Consider the following 16,066-nt stretch of genomic DNA (forward strand, 5'->3'; position numbering starts at 1 on the left):
ATAATATGTTATAGTCTAATACAAAAAAGATTAAACAAAACATCAACACAAAATGGTACCCCTCGCTCCTTTACAGGTAACAACTGAGAGAAGCTCCGTGCTTTCTGTGCAAGGGTAGCGCAGTCATGGCCAAACCCTTCCCTTTCTACTGTTGAGTCATCTCTCCTGCAAATATCTCATTGTAACAGTATATTCGGCAACAGGGTTTGTTAAGTCATTAAGGGAAAATGTTGTATTTAAGTGACGTAATCATCAAAGTCGTCCACCCTCCCCCAACAAACACAGAGTTGGATAGAAACGCAAAGGCTACACATTGGTCATCCTTGCAGATCCCAGAATGCCTTGTGCCCAGATGTGATTCATTCCATGATGGGTGCTCAAAGACAAGAGGTCTGTTACTAACCCTATAGCCCTAACCCTGCCCCTCTTTCTTACCCCCTTACCCCCCTTCACTCTAACACACTGTCTGCCGAGGGTCCCTTCCCTTTAAAGCTACTGGGGAAAAGGATACAACAATAGCCTACAGTCTCTACTTGGCAGTACCAAAGGTTATCCTTGCTTTACCCATCCCCTCTTGCTTATTAAGAAACCCATGCACGTCTGTGTGTCTGTCTATGTGTCTGTCTGTGTGTCTGTCTGTGTGTCTGTCTATGTGTCTGTGTGTCTGTCTATGTGTCTGTCTGTGTGTCTGTCTGTGTGTCTGTGTGTCTGCCTGTGTGTCTGTCTGTGTGTCTGTGTGTCTGCCTGTGTGTCTGTGTGTCTGTCTATGTGTCTGTCTGTGTGTCTGTCTGTGTGTCTGTGTGTCTGCCTGTGTGTCTGTCTGTGTGTCTGTGTGTCTGCCTGTGTGTCTGTGTGTCTGTCTGTGTGTCTGTGTGTCTGTCTGTGTGTCTGTGTGTCTGTCTGTGTGTCTGTGTGTCTGTCTGTGTGTCTGCCTGTGTGTCTGTGTGTCTGTCTGTGTGTCTGTCTGTGTGTCTGTGTGTGTGTCTGTGTGTCTGTGTGTCTGTCTGTGTGTCTGTGTGTCTGTGTGTCTGCCTGTGTGTCTGTGTGTCTGTCTGTGTGTCTGTCTGTGTGTCTGTGTGTCTGTCTGTGTGTCTGTGTGTCTGTCTGTGTGTCTGTGTGTCTGTGTGTCTGTCTGTGTGTCTGTGTGTCTGTGTGTCTGTCTGTGTGTCTGCCTGTGTGTCTGCCTGTGTGTCTGTGTGTCTGTCTGTGTGTCTGTGTGTCTGCCTGTGTGTCTGTCTGTGTGTCTGTGTGTCTGTCTGTGTGTCTGTGTGTCTGTCTGTGTGTCTGTCTGTGTGTCTGTCTGTGTGTCTGTCTGTGTGTCTGTTTGGCTCCAGGATCTCTCAGTTCACCAAATACGAAAAGCAGCTTCATAACAAAAATAAACCATAAAACAAATGACTGAGGGAAAAAGAAAACAACATTGTCCCGTTTGGAGTCAGTCTTCACCTATGGCTGGAACTCCCTATGTTTGTTCAAAATCAAATTCAAGGCAGAGTCATTTTCTTCATTACAATGTACACAACTTTCAATTGTTCTGAAGTAATGACAAAAATAACCACTGGATCAAATTTGGTCAAAAGTCAAGGCCAGCCCACCAGCCATCTTGGGGATGGAATTCCACTTTTCCTTTCTAGTTTTCAGTTACCATTAAGCACAACAAGACCACTAAAGGAGTGACAGATCTTGTTCAGAAATCAACTTGGGGTTGACTATCAGCTACCTGAACGATGGGATCCATTGCAACCAATATTTGAATCTCCTTTTCTTCTCTTTTCTTCTCTTTTTAAATCAATTGTTCATTCTCTCCATCAAATTGATACTCCATTCATCCTTCAAATTGCAATCTCTGTTCATTTGGTCCACAAAACCCTGATTATGGAAGACAAGAATGGACCTTTGTCAGTGATGAAGTTTTTTTCTAAATGTAATCATCAAATTATAAATGTATTCAATTTCATTCTACAGGTATTGCTTTCAATAGTGTGGTATGTATTCCTTTTTAATAAAATCGGTTTTCAATTTTAGTATCCCAATTATCTTTTTACATGTTGATTTGTTTGTCATTACTTCTATACGACAAACGTTATTACTTCAATGTCCCATTGATTGTGCATCCTCACATTGATAATGCTGTACTGATTGGATATAATCGATTTGACAATATTGATGTGATCAGTGATTTCTTGTCACCTTCCCAACAATCACAAAGTCCAACATCATTGGATCTGCTTCCACATTGCTTTCCATAACACAAAAAAGAATGACATATTACTCAGTCAATGAGTTCATGGACTGAAATGATTAGTTGACCATCTATGTGTCCAAGTCTTTAACACTGAATGGAATGGGAGCTTCTCCTGGCTGGTCCCTTCCTTACCTCCTCCCCCCTACAAGACCTGGAACTTCCAGGAGTTCTGGTCTTTGTAGTCCAGGCAGTCAGCTGCGTTGAAGTTGAGCTTCCAGGAGGCAGCTTGGTCCTTGTAGTCCAGGCAGTCGACGGCCCCGAAGCCCAGCGAGGCGGCTGTGTAGCCCTGTGAGGACAGAGAGGGGGACTGGCTTAGGTGCCCGCCCATAGAGGTGATGGGGCTGAGGGCACCCCCTGTGGCGGAGAGCTGTGAGTGCATGGGGGACAGGTAGGAGCTGCAGTCCAGGCCAGTGAAGTAAGAGGATGAGCCTGCGTAGCTCTGGGTGTAGGCCGGGGCCTGGGTGTAGGTCATGGGGTAGGCAGAGGAGCGCTGCATGCAGGGCGTGGTGGAGACTGACAGTGGATCTGGCAGCGGGGAGATGGAGGCAGGGCTCCAAATGGACACGGTCGCGTTGGCACTGCTGGAGCTGGGGGTGATGGCGGTGCCAAGGGGAAGTGGTGCTGGACTGTAGGACCCGTTGGTGTTGGCACTGGCCTCAGAGTTGGCCTCCCGGGCTGGAGAGGCCTTCTTCTTGGGTGGACGAGGTTTAGACTGGCCCGTGCTCTGCTGCGCCTGCTGGCGGCATTTAGCACGGCGGTTCTTAAACCATACCTGTGGAGGAGCACATGGTGAGTTCTCAGACAACTCAGCTCCCATTCTGGCCAAACAATCACTGACGTTTTGTAAATAGACAATTGAACCACACTTTCATTTTTGCCAGATCATTTAACCAATTCTAGTGGGCATTTATGCATGAGAGTATATATCATGTTTATTACCTGTACACGAGACTCTGGTAGGTTGATCTTAAGGGCCACTTCTTCTCTCATGAAGATGTCGGGGTAGCGCGTCTTGGAAAACAGTGCCTCCAGGATGTCCAACTGCGCGCGCGTAAACGTGGTCCTTTCCCGACGCTGCTTTCTGGGGATGTCTAAAATACACACACACACACACACACACACACAAATATTATTTGTCTTATATTTCGTTTCATCATATATTTGTTTTTGTGAACCTTTCCCCCCTTGGCCAACATGCTTTCAAATGGAACACGAGAAAGAGAGAACGGCAAAATGAACTGTAAATCACTTGTTTGGTGTTTGGTCAAATTGCCAAGTTAAATAATAGTCTAAATTAAATTAGTCTAATTTAGAATTTAATTCGTGTATATTCGTGTAATATAATTGTACTAGTAAGTATTTATACTGAGGCATAAATTATGTTCTCTACGAAAATATATATTGTATATTCAGGGGTGCTTTGTTTCCAATGTTATAGAAAATAAACATATGGCTCTGGCCTTCACATGTAATATCGTTGATCATTCAGCCAAAAGCGTTTCGTTTGTTACAGTTCCAAATCTAGTTGTTTTAACATTGGTAAAAAATATATCGTTCCCTTTATGTAAAAGAAAATGTGTTATTTAATGTTCGAGTGTTTTATTAACTTTAATTTGAATATTTAACATTATCCATTGATTCAGATATACATTGTGGCTTTATAAAACATAAACAAACACTAAATAAAATACGTTTGATAAAGGGAACGAAATGTATCTTGATAAAACATGTATCATTTCACAGGAAGGTAGAGATCTATAAACCTTGATTTCACAACTGATAGGAACATAAAATATCTAGAATTACAGGTCTTAGTGAATTAGACTGGTGATCATAACGCATAGCCCTGGATCAATCCTTGAACAAAAAAAACCACAATTTTTCATACAAATAGTTGTTAGGCCTACCACTTACACATCAAGTAAATAGGTCATCTCATTTTAAATATGTCATTTTAGTCCTAGGCCCTTCAAACAAGTTACTATGGACGTTACCCATATCTTTAAAAGGATAAACAAACATGGAGTTTTTTTGCATAAGGCATTTCCATTTGAAACAATGATGACCGTCGAAATTTGGCATCAGGTAAGAATAAGATATGGTGTCCGTAGTATGAAGATATATTATGCACAATTCTCTGTCATAAGTCTAACAATAAGAACGAAAACAACATAATGGGTGTTCCGATCCTTTTACGCACTCGTTGCGCATGGATGGGTTAGCAGTACCGCTTGGAATTCAGGCTGGATTCTGCCCGTTTTTCCACAATATAAAGTGCAATTGTTGAGACAAACATTTGTAAAACATGAAAAAGTTTAAAATATGACTTACTTGGGTATCCGACGGCAGAGTGTAGTAGATCCATGCCCGGGCCAGACAGAGTTAACCCGTTCACGGCGTAATGAGGCTGCTTAATGTAGGACATCATGCCTGTGCCGGCTTTAAAACGCTCCCTCACCCTCTCTCTCTCTTACACTCAGGCCGGGGGCCGGGTCTTCTGCTATTCTCCAGGGGGTGCTCTCTCTCTCTCTCTCTCTCTCTCACTCTATGTCCCTCCCTCTCTCCCTTTCTATCAGTCACTTGTTTTTCTTTATATCTGTCGATCTGATTTTTGTTTTGTTTTCCTCTTTTGTTGGTGACCCTGTCGCAGTATGTTGCCAACTTTTGAGGCTACAGTAGAACCTGTGCTCGCCGGTGAAGAGTGCAGGTGCCGGGCGCCGGTACTCCTTGTTCTGCTGCCTTCACACCTATTGATCAAGCTGTTTCAAAGCACAGCTATTCAATAGGTATTGTGGTGCCGGTGTATTTTTTCAGTTTCACTTACAAAGTAACCTGAAAGCAATAATTAAACACACTAACCAATGGTATGATCACAGTTTTAAGTGTGATAAACCTTTCAATCCACGCGCGCTTTCGAAGTGCTCATCGGCGTCAAGAAGTGACTGTATGCTTCCTTATTCTTCCCTTGTCAGATCTAGCGTTCCCTGGACTGAGGTCGAGCCGGTTGAAGTCTGTTGAAGCAAAGAGGATCAAGTCGTGCCTCTGGTGAGTGGCGATAAGCTTGGGTGAGAACGCGGAACTGAGCGAACCAAGAAAGAAGTTGGCTAATTAGAGTGAAGTTCTTGCGCGGAGTAGACTCTGACCCCTCCCTCTCTCTTCTCTCTCTCTCTCTCTCTCTCTCTCTCTCTCTCTCTCTCTCTCTCTCTCTCTCTCTCTCCCTCTCTCTCCCTGTCCTGACACACACAGGCTTTGCACTTTGTTGGATTTGATTCTGTCTTTCTTTTCTCCGCACACCATGCACATTCATCCAGTCAAATAAAACAACAGCTTGATATGTGTAGGCTCAAGAACAACAGCTGGACACAAAGCAAATTGAACACTGGCGAGACAAATTGATTTACACTGTTATTTTTCGAATCTCCTTTGTCCCCATTCGAGTTAAAAGAGGAAACATTTGTAAAACAATTTTGAATAAAAACGTACAGTAACTGCATAGCCTACCAATCCACTTAACCAAAACATAGAATGTTACACTCATTCATGAAAGTTAAATTGTACAATTAAATAGATGTGCCACTCATAATTTCTGAGTAGCCAATGCGTTTTGTGTGTTATGAGAGTCCGTTTTGAATTGTTAAAGCCAAAAGGACAAGCTAGCAACTCTGTCCAAGTCATTTTCCTGGAGACGAAGAGGGCTTTTAGAAGTTGAATAGCAGTGCTGCACTGTCAGGGAAAGCTTGATAGCCATCAAAGAGTACATCTGTATCGAATCTCTTGTCTTGTTTGGAGAGAGCAGATTTAATACATTTTACACCGCTTTTAAAATACAGAAATAATTGGGCGATGTAGTCTGAGTGAGGAAGTTCAAGGGATAGAAGGGAATGGGGGTGGGGTGGGTGTACAAGCAGGATTAAAACTGCACAAAGACCGCGTTGTTCTCTACTAAAACCCCTACTGATCCCCAACATACTCCCTCTTCTATATTCATCTTTCTGTAGTAGTAATAATAATAATAATAATAATAATAATAATAATAATAATAATAGTTCGAATTATGATCATAATAATAATAATAATAATGGTGATGTTATTTGTTATAATATTATAATTAACAGGGATAACAGTGCATCTTATTATTGTCTATCAAAATAGTAACATGATAACAATATTATGGTCATCATTGTAAGTTAAAGCTATTATTTTTTATAGTCTCTTGGGGCATTTCATTCCAAATAAGTGGATGAGTTATTATAGACAACCTTTGCAGAAGTCTATTTAAATTGTACTCGTTAGCCCATGTCCCTCTGCGCTTTTAATTATAAATACATGGTTTGATAGATCGTATCGTCTGTTATGGTGTTAAACAATGTTAGGGGCAGCATTAAGATTGGCTAAAACATTATAATAAAGCGGAATGCCACGTGTTGTTTATTTGGGACTGAGAACATTGCGTTGCTGTAGGTTACTATGTCCAGTGTTTTTATTCGTTGCAGAAATCTACCCAGGAGATCCAAATGACCTGTCGAAAGTTTTGCTGGTGCATTTCTTTAAATGCGACGAGTTGTTGTCCATCCTGCGATTGTTGGCCTGTGCCTCATCCTATCCCTGTGGCCAGACAATTTCACAGTGTCCAAAGCCGATTCTCTGCTCTTGTTAATTGAATCGGATTTCTTATAGTTTAAAATCCACACAGACCCATGTACTGCCCAAACTGTATAAGGGGTTTATCTGAATCTGTAAAGCCACGGCGGAGATATAAAGAGAGAGAGACTATACCCGCATGTTGAACATTTTAAATCTCAAATAAACGTCTTTACCTGCGGCATCTGCCGGTGCGCACAACGTGAGTATGTGTGTTGTTTTAACCGTCCAATTTTGGAATATTTGTTTCAAGAGGCCACATCACCTGCTCAACTAGGCTATCAGGTATGGTTTTGGTCTTTCATTTTTATATAGATAAGGTCGAAAGCTGGCGATCGAAATAGTCTGTTATTTGTAAATATGACAAGAAGCGCAACAGTCGATGGTTCAAGACTTCAAAACTACGTCACATAATTTCTGAGAAGCAAAACCAAGAGCGCGTGTCAGAGTAGGCCTACACGCGCACTCTTACATGCACCTGTTCGTTTGCCTGTCTTGTTCTCGCTCTCTTATCGTTCCTTCAGTACAATTTTAGTAGACCTATATTTATTTTATTTTATTTTTATTTCACCTTTATTTAACCAGGTAGGCTAGTTGAGAACAAGTTCTCATTTACAACTGCGACCTGGCCAAGATAAAGCATAGCAATTTGACACATACAACAACACATAGTTACACATGGAATAAACAAAACATACAGTCAATAATACAGTAGAACAAAATAAACCAAAAAGTATATTTACAGTGAGTGCAAATGAGTTAAGTTAAGGCAATAAATAGGCCATGGTGGCGAAGTAATTACAATATAGCAATTAAACACTGGAATGGTAGATGTGCAGAAGATGAATGTGCACGTAGAGATACTGGGGTGCAAAGGAGCAAGATAAATAAATAAATACAGTATGGGGATGAGTTAGGTAAATAGATGGGCTGTTTACAGATGGGCTATGTACAGGTGCAGTGATCTGTGAGCTGCTCTGACAGCTGGTGCTTAAACCTAGTGAGGGAGATATGAGTCTCCAGCTTCAGAGATTTTTGCAGTTTGTTCCAGTCATTGGCAGCAGAGAACTGGAAGGAAAGACGACCAAAGGAGGAATTGGCTTTGGGGGTGACCAGTGAGATATACCTGCTGGAGCGGGTGCTATGAGTGGGTGCTGCTATGGTGACCAGTTAGCTGAGATAAGGCGGGGCTTTACCTAGCAGAGACGCTTTTATGCGTTGGGAGAAACAATTAACACTTACAAAACCTTTTAAAATATAGCATTTCATATAAAATATGTACGTTTTTCCACGCATTTCCTGATTGTATATTCTTTAACCATGATCAAACCATTAGCCCATCCAAAGACAACCAAATTATATCCATAAAAATGATTGACTTTTGGTTAGGTATATTTCCACGCCCAACATTGAAAATTGCAAACTTTAACAACATATTCATATACACAGAACGCTAAGGTTCCTGTTTTCAGAATGATTATTTTTTGGTTTATGGTTTTGTTGCATAAAATTCAAAATGTACCCAATTGATTTATCGAATTTATTCGATAAAACGGAAAGACACACGCTCGTTAATGGTGTTTGTGTTTGACCTACACTAGCCTACTTCTTCATTCTTTTTTATACTAAATGTGTGTTTAAAACGGAGGACATTCTAAATACCAAACAAATATAGCCTACAAATTGTGCATAACGAACCACTGCATTTTCAGACATTTGGTAGTAGTAAACCAGTAACAATTTCATTTCTGAAAGTATTGCTGATAAATAACTTATTATTGCTGTTGTTCTTTTGTGCTGTTAATAACAACCATAATAATTGTTGTGGATGGATGTTTAAATAGGTGTTTGTCTTGGAAATTTACTGGGCAGTGCAATTACTATTACTATGGCTGCACTAGGACCCAGGGCAGATACAAATTCAGGACACAACCATCACATAAGAGGCTTACCATATCTAATCTATACACACACACACACACACACACACACACACACACACACACACACACACACACACACACACACACACACACACACACACACACACACACACACACACACACACACACACACACACACACACACACACACACACACACACACCACTTAGAAACATCATATTTTTTAAATGGGCACGCAATTGGTCTCAGAGGCATGCATAACAACTGCGGTATTTTGATTTAATGTTCATCTTCTCCAAACTATTTTATTCCCCATTTGACCCCGACTTCTCTCCAGCTTTGTCAGAAGACTGCAGCCATATGTTGCATGATTGCTCTTGTCCAATTTCATTACCAAAGATGCACGCTCTTTCACTGTACAGTTTGTCCAAAACATGCACTCTGTTTGCTGTCTGACTACAAAGACAAGGGGTGAAATGCAAACATGTTACTTTCCAAAACAATACACATTACAGTAAACAATATGTGAAGAAAAAAATGATTTGCACCAGACAGGTAGTAATGCACCAGACACGTAGTAATGCACCAGACACGTAGTAATGCACCAGACACTTAGTAATGCACCAGACACTTAGTAATGCACCAGACACTTAGTAATGCACCAGACACGTAGTAATGCACCAGACACGTAGTAATGCACCAGACACGTAGTAATGCACCAGACACTTAGTAATGCACCAGACACTTAGTAATGCACCAGACACTTAGTAATGCACCAGACACGTAGTAATGCACCAGACACTTAGTAATGCACCAGACACTTAGTAATGCACCAGACACTTAGTAATGCACCAGACACTTAGTAATGCACCAGACACTTAGTAATGCACCAGACACTTAGTAATGCACCAGACACGTAGTAATGCACCAGACACTTAGTAATGCACCAGACACGTAGTAATGCACCAGACACTTAGTAATGCACCAGACACGTAGTAATGCACCAGACACTTAGTAATGCACCAGACACTTAGTAATGCACCAGACACGTAGTAATGCACCAGACACTTAGTAATGCACCAGACACTTAGTAATGCACCAGACACGTAGTAATGCACCAGACACTTAGTAATGCACCAGACACGTAGTAATCGGCCTATACGTGTATTGATGTATTTACTGGGGTCAAACATTAGTTTGTGGAGCCAGTCTCCCCTCCTGGTGTCTTCTGTTGTAAAACAAGCAGAGGCCTGTAGATATTCAGGGACCCACTGAAAAAACTGTCATGAATGTAAGGATGTGATTTATTAGTGAGGGATATTCATGTCTATTTAACATCAAGGCCATGTTAAGACAATGTAACCTTGGTTGGTTGCGTACACAATTTGAGTGTACTTATGGGAGCGTGTGATACCTTGGATGGACAGGGCCTATGGTCATGGCTGACAGTGCTATGGCTCTTAGGGAACGTATGTATGTGTGTGTGTGTGTGTGTGTGTGTGTGTGTGTGTGTGTGTGTGTGTGTGTGTGTGTGTGTGTGTGTGTGTGTGTGTGTGTGTGTGTGTGTGTGTGTGTGTGTGTGTGTGAGAGAGAGAGATAGAGAGATTGTGTAAGCACAGAAAAGAGGAGATTACACACTGATCACCACAGAGTTTAAGAGGTCACCGATATAGAGCGTTGGTGTTGGGTTGCATCAAGCATGGGCCAAAAAAGACAAACCAAAACACAACAACCCCCTCCTCCAAAACCCCTGAAACCCCACCAGTGTTACTGTGCAGCTGCTAGAGCCCTGACATCATGGAATTTGTTCGATACACACAGTGTGACACCAACATGCTCACACACGCACAGAGTTCAGCCGATTTATCATAATATGCTTTATCTGAAAAGTAAGTATCTTACCTCGGGATAAAGGGAGGATAGTGGGGCTTGTAGTCAGATTGGCAGAGGAAGGGAGAGGATGGAGGGAGCGAGTCGGCTGGTCCAAAGGGAGGACATGAAGGACCTGTTTGGAACGGATTATGACTGATAAGATACAGGGGCCCGTACGCCGACACAATGGGGAAGTGTGGTACCCAGGAACCTAGGTCTCTACGGCACTGGGAGATATGATCAACAGATGGACCTGGAGGGACCACCATCGTACATAGATGAAGGGATTGATGGATGGATGAACAGGTAACCCACGAGGAGGAGGGTAGGGTGTTTGGACCCCACTGGGGGCCTTTTCTATAGTTGGAAGGGAAAAGAATGGTGGGATTGCTGATGAAGGACTGTAGAGAACGAAAGCAAGTAGAGCGAGAGGAAGGGAGGAGCATAGTGGGAGGGGCGTGGGGTAGGACCTGTCCACAGAGACATTATAAGGGGCATAGCTAAAGGCTTTTTACAGGTGTGTGTTTGGCCAAGAAAGACGTTTAGAGTGGTTTCAACCCTTTTGTTGTGCTATGTTTTACATTTGGATTCAAATAGGTTTCTGTATGTGTCTTGCGGGATAGTTTTTTTTGTATGTGATTGTCCTTATGTGTAAATCTCGAAAGTACTGGCATTTCCATTGAATTGTAAAGGGTTAATAGTGAAGGGTTAACATCCATGTCAGTGGTTGTCGTGGTATCAAGGTCAGGCTGTGTTAATACTTAAATTAAACCGATGTAAGGATTACGCTGTGTAACTAAGCCAGGCAGTGACAGTGGTGGGTTTTTGTGCACAGATACACTTGACTGTACGATACATTAGGAACGCCTTCCTAATATTGAGTTGCACCCCTTTTGCCCTCAGAACAGCATCAATTTGTCAAGGTGTCGAATACTGGCCCATGTTAGACTCTGATGCTTCCCACAGTTGTGTCAAGTTGTCTGGATGTCCTTTGGGTGGTGAACCATTCTAGATACACACAGGAAACTGTTGAGAGTGGAAAACCCAGCAGCGTTGAATCTTTTGTCTTGCTCATTCACCTGAATGGCACATACACGATCCATGTCTCAATTGTCTCTAGGCTTATTAAAAATCTTTCTTTAACCTGTTTCCTCCCCTTCACCTACACTGACTGAAGTGGATTTAACAGGAGACATCAATAAGGGATCATAGCTTTCATCTGGATTCACCTGGTCAGTCTATGTCATGGAAAGAGCAGGTGTTCTTAATATTTTGTACACTCAGTATATGTCATCACTTTATATTTACATTAGTAGTTCCTGCTTTATGTTACATACATTGTTTTATGTTTGTTTTCTGTAAATGAGCGTTAATGTATCCTATGATATGGTAGCATAGCACTTCTCATTATGAACCTGTGTTAAAGGAGTAATCTGGGATTCAAACAACAAAGCAAAAAATGGATGTACCAATCCCAGATTGCCCCTTGTAATCACAAGCCATTCAGTCTGGGTACTTTTGTTAGGATAGGGTTCCTACTACAGTATATGCGCATGTGGCAGGTTAAATACTTACAATGTAGTACACCTTGTGTAGGGTTTCTTATAGGACGGATGGGTATGGTATGTAAAGCATAAATAGCCTAGGCCCAGACACCTTTGAATTGCTATCTCGATAAACTATTGCTTCTTTGTGAAAATATTGGGCCTTCTCATTATACAGTACAGGTCTGGTGCTGCTCATCACGATATTTACTATTCTAAATCTGGCCTTTGGTTATGCTTCTAATCAGTCCTGCAAAACTCTGAGAATGTCTGCTATGCTGTATATCAATACGACATATGCTGGAAAAAGGTAATGAAATTATGCTTTCAAGGTTTTCATGTTTGCATGCATTCATGGCTAGATTATGTTCTCTTTATATTTTTGCAAGTGTTTTGTTGTTGATTGTATTATCAGTATTCCTGGCTTATTAAAGTTAGTATTGTAGAGATAATGGACATTGAAGAAGACACACACTGAATGCAATAAGTCATATAGTGTTGCAGTGTTAATACACAGTCCTCAGCCAGGATTTGTGGCTCAGTCAATGTCTATTGAATCTCAGTGTGTGTGCAACAATACTCACAGTCTGGGTCCTGTCTTAATAATTAATGACACTACTCTGTAAAACACACACACACTCACGACGTGTGCTGCTGACTGCGTCTGACGGCGTACGGGGAGATTCCTAATCCTGTGCAGACGGCAGCAGGTGGGGTCTGGGACTCGGTGTGTCAGCAGGGCAGGCATCAGTTTAACTGTGCTAATGGCCGGCGTTTAGAGGAGACACCCTGTCTTGCCCTGGACCACACTGTCCTGTCGGGGGATTACACAGGTTAACACCTGATATGCTGCTTATTCCTTCAACGTACACAGGGCCTTCACTCCGGCATATAGTCCCTGTTTCAAATGACCTTTTCAATTATCTTTTGATAAAATCCACTACATTTCAACCTATGCTGCTGTCACATAGCATAGGTGTACTTAGTAGTATCAATACATTTATCATATATGCATAATCTGTCAAATTACTTTGTGACATCCCCCTTGAATTTCTAATAATTTGCACCAGTTTTTTTCCCCTTTCAAGAAATAAGAGCTGCAAAGTTTACCAAGTCTGTCTCCCATTTCATCCCTCCTTGGAGTAGGGGCAATATGTATTTGTATTTGTACTGTACATCTATTTAGAGAGGGCATTATGTGGTGGACAGTGCTAGAGTTAACATCTCTGCAGTAAGACAGGCATAATATAAGAGAAGCATGACACAAACACCTGAAACAGCTTTTTTCCTGCAATCTAGAGCCATAATCATGATTTTTAATTAGCTATCTGTATCCTCCTGACTTGTGCTTTTTTTTTTTAAGAAACGAACTATGCTTCTCTGCATCTCTGCTAAAATCTGGGTAAAATATTCAGTACATTTAGTTATTGCTTGCTTTTCTAAAGTCTACCAACCTTGCCAGTAGGCCTGCCAGCTACGCTAGTTAGACAAGCTAGCGACTATTTATTGCCTGAAATGGCTTCTTGGTAGCTAGTTATGAGGTTGGAAGATTGGGAACCTATCTGTGCTAGCTAAACCCAACTTGATAAAAAATGCTAGGTGGCTAGCTAGCAGTATTACAGAGAAACATTAACTAAAATAAAGCAAAAAATATATATCTACACTACTGGTCAAAAGTTTTAGAACACCTACTCATTCAAGGGTTTTTCTTTATTTGTACTATTTTCTACATTGTAGAATAATAGTGAAGACATCAACATTATGAAATAACACATATGGAATCACGTAGTAACCAAAAAAGTGCCAAGAGTGTGCAAAGCTGTCATCAAGGCAAAGGGTGGCTATTTGAAGAATCTCAAATATAAAATATACTTTGATATGTTTACCACTTTTTTGATTACTACATGATTCCATATGTGTTATTTCATAGTTTTAACATCTTCACTATTATTCTACGATGTAGAAAATAGTAAAAATAAACAAAAACTCCTGAATGAGTAGGGGTTCTAAAAAGTTTGTACGGTAGTACATATATATTTTTTTACAGGACAAATCAGAGGGGGCACATGCCCCTTTGCCCCCGATGGGCATGACGCCTCTGAAGATAAGTTATGTTCCAACAGTGTCAGTGTGTTTGGAACTCTGGTTGGTAATCACAAAGTAAATGCAACTGGTTTGAGCTGGATGTATGAAGGTATACAGAGTGAAGTGAATACACAATACAATTGCAGATTCAGCAGGTGTCACAGTTACAAATGGGTTAAAGACATAGCATATAAAAGAAAGGAGAACAGCTGCACACTATTAAGACGCTCTAAGTTGAAGACACCAATGTTTACACCACCGTGGGTCTTTTTGGTCAAAATGTTGCCACATATAACTAAGAGCATCTAAACAGTGTGAGGATATTTTCCTTTCTTTTCACATTTCTAGAACACATCAGTCACTCATCTACTACACTAATTCGGTCAATACTACTGAAAATAAATTGATATTTATGTTATTCTTAGACAGACTCAATCTAAATTCATAGATTTAACCATTAATTCAAACTGCTCGTTAGAAAAAGAGCCTAAAGTCTGATTCATAGATGCCTGTGTAACCAGGCCGGCAGGGTTGTGCTACTGGTACAAGACACAGGGTAGGGTAGGGTAGGGTAGGTTAGGGTACGTTAAGGTAGGTTAGGATACGTTAAGGTAGGTTAGGGTAGGGTAGGGTAGGGTAGGGTAGGTTAGGTTAGGGTAGGGTAGGTTAGTTAGGGTGGGGTGGGGTAGGTTAGATTAGGTTAGGGCAGGGTCAGTTAGGGTAGGGTAGGGTATGGTAGGTTAGGTTAGGTTAGGTTAGGTTAGGTTATGTTAGGTTAGGTTAGGGTAGGTTAGGTTAGGTTAGGTTATGTTATGTTAGGTTAGGTTAGGTTAGGGTGGGTTAGGGTAGGGTATGGTAGGTTAGGATAAGGTAGGGTATGGTATGGTAGGTTTGGGTAGGGTGGGTTAGGGTAGTTTAGGGTAGGGTAGGTTAAGGTAGGACCACACTGGTCTCCATAAGGCATATGAAGCTACACATGAATGCACATGTCAGCTTTATTGTTTGTGCTGGGGCACATTGGCAGTGTATGTGTGTGTGGTGGTGTGCTGTGGGGGGGGGGGGGGTTGAGTGGGGTAAGGGGGGTGTACAGTGGCTTGGGGACCCTCCCCGGCCCATATGGCAGCAGACAGCAGTAGTAATCAAGGAAGTGGAGCAACAGGCCTGAGCCCTTATAATCCCTAGCCACACTCTGACACGTGCCATGCTAACGCATACACCACCCGCCACACAAACACACTTGGATGCACGCGCACGCACAGATGCATGCACACACACACACACGCACGCAAACATGCACATCATGTACACACATACATACAGTGCTTTCAGAAAGTATTCAGACCCCGTTACTGTTTCCACATTTTGTTACGTTCCAGCTTTTTCTAAAATGTATTAAATAGTTTTTTCCCCTCATCAATCTACACACAATACCACATAATGGCAAAGCAAATATATATATATATATATATATATATATATATATATATATATATATATATATATATCACATTTACATAAGTATTCAGACCCTTTACTCAGTACTTTGTTGAAGCACCTTTGGCAGCGATTACAGCATCGCGTCTTCTTGGGTATGACGCTACAAGCTTGGCAAACCTGTATTTGGGGAGTTTCTCCCATTATTCTCTGCAGATCCTCTCAAGCTCTGTCAGGTTGGATGGGGAGCGTCGCTGCACGGCTATTTTCAGGTCTCTCCAGAGATGTTTGATCGGGTTCAAGTCCGGGCTCTGGCTGGGCCACTCAAGGACATTCAGAGA

General features: G+C 41.7%; 1 protein-coding gene across 1 annotated transcript; it reads right to left on the bottom strand.

Annotated features, from left to right (window-relative positions):
- Nucleotides 1–1,213: 1,213 nt before the first annotated feature.
- LOC106580838 (homeobox protein otx5-A) lies at nt 1,214–5,341 on the bottom strand. The gene is made up of 3 exons (XM_014162315.2): nt 4,577–5,341; nt 3,185–3,336; nt 1,214–3,017 (listed from the first exon to the last, which is right to left on the bottom strand). Exons 1-3 carry the CDS (start codon nt 4,671–4,673, stop codon nt 2,388–2,390), a joined length of 879 nt encoding a protein of 292 aa, XP_014017790.1. The 5' UTR covers nt 4,674–5,341; the 3' UTR covers nt 1,214–2,387.
- Nucleotides 5,342–16,066: the final 10,725 nt, after the last annotated feature.

The sequence above is a fragment of the Salmo salar genome, chromosome ssa20 (genome assembly GCF_905237065.1).
Source record: "Salmo salar chromosome ssa20, Ssal_v3.1, whole genome shotgun sequence".
Taxonomy (NCBI): Eukaryota; Metazoa; Chordata; class Actinopteri; order Salmoniformes; family Salmonidae; genus Salmo; species Salmo salar.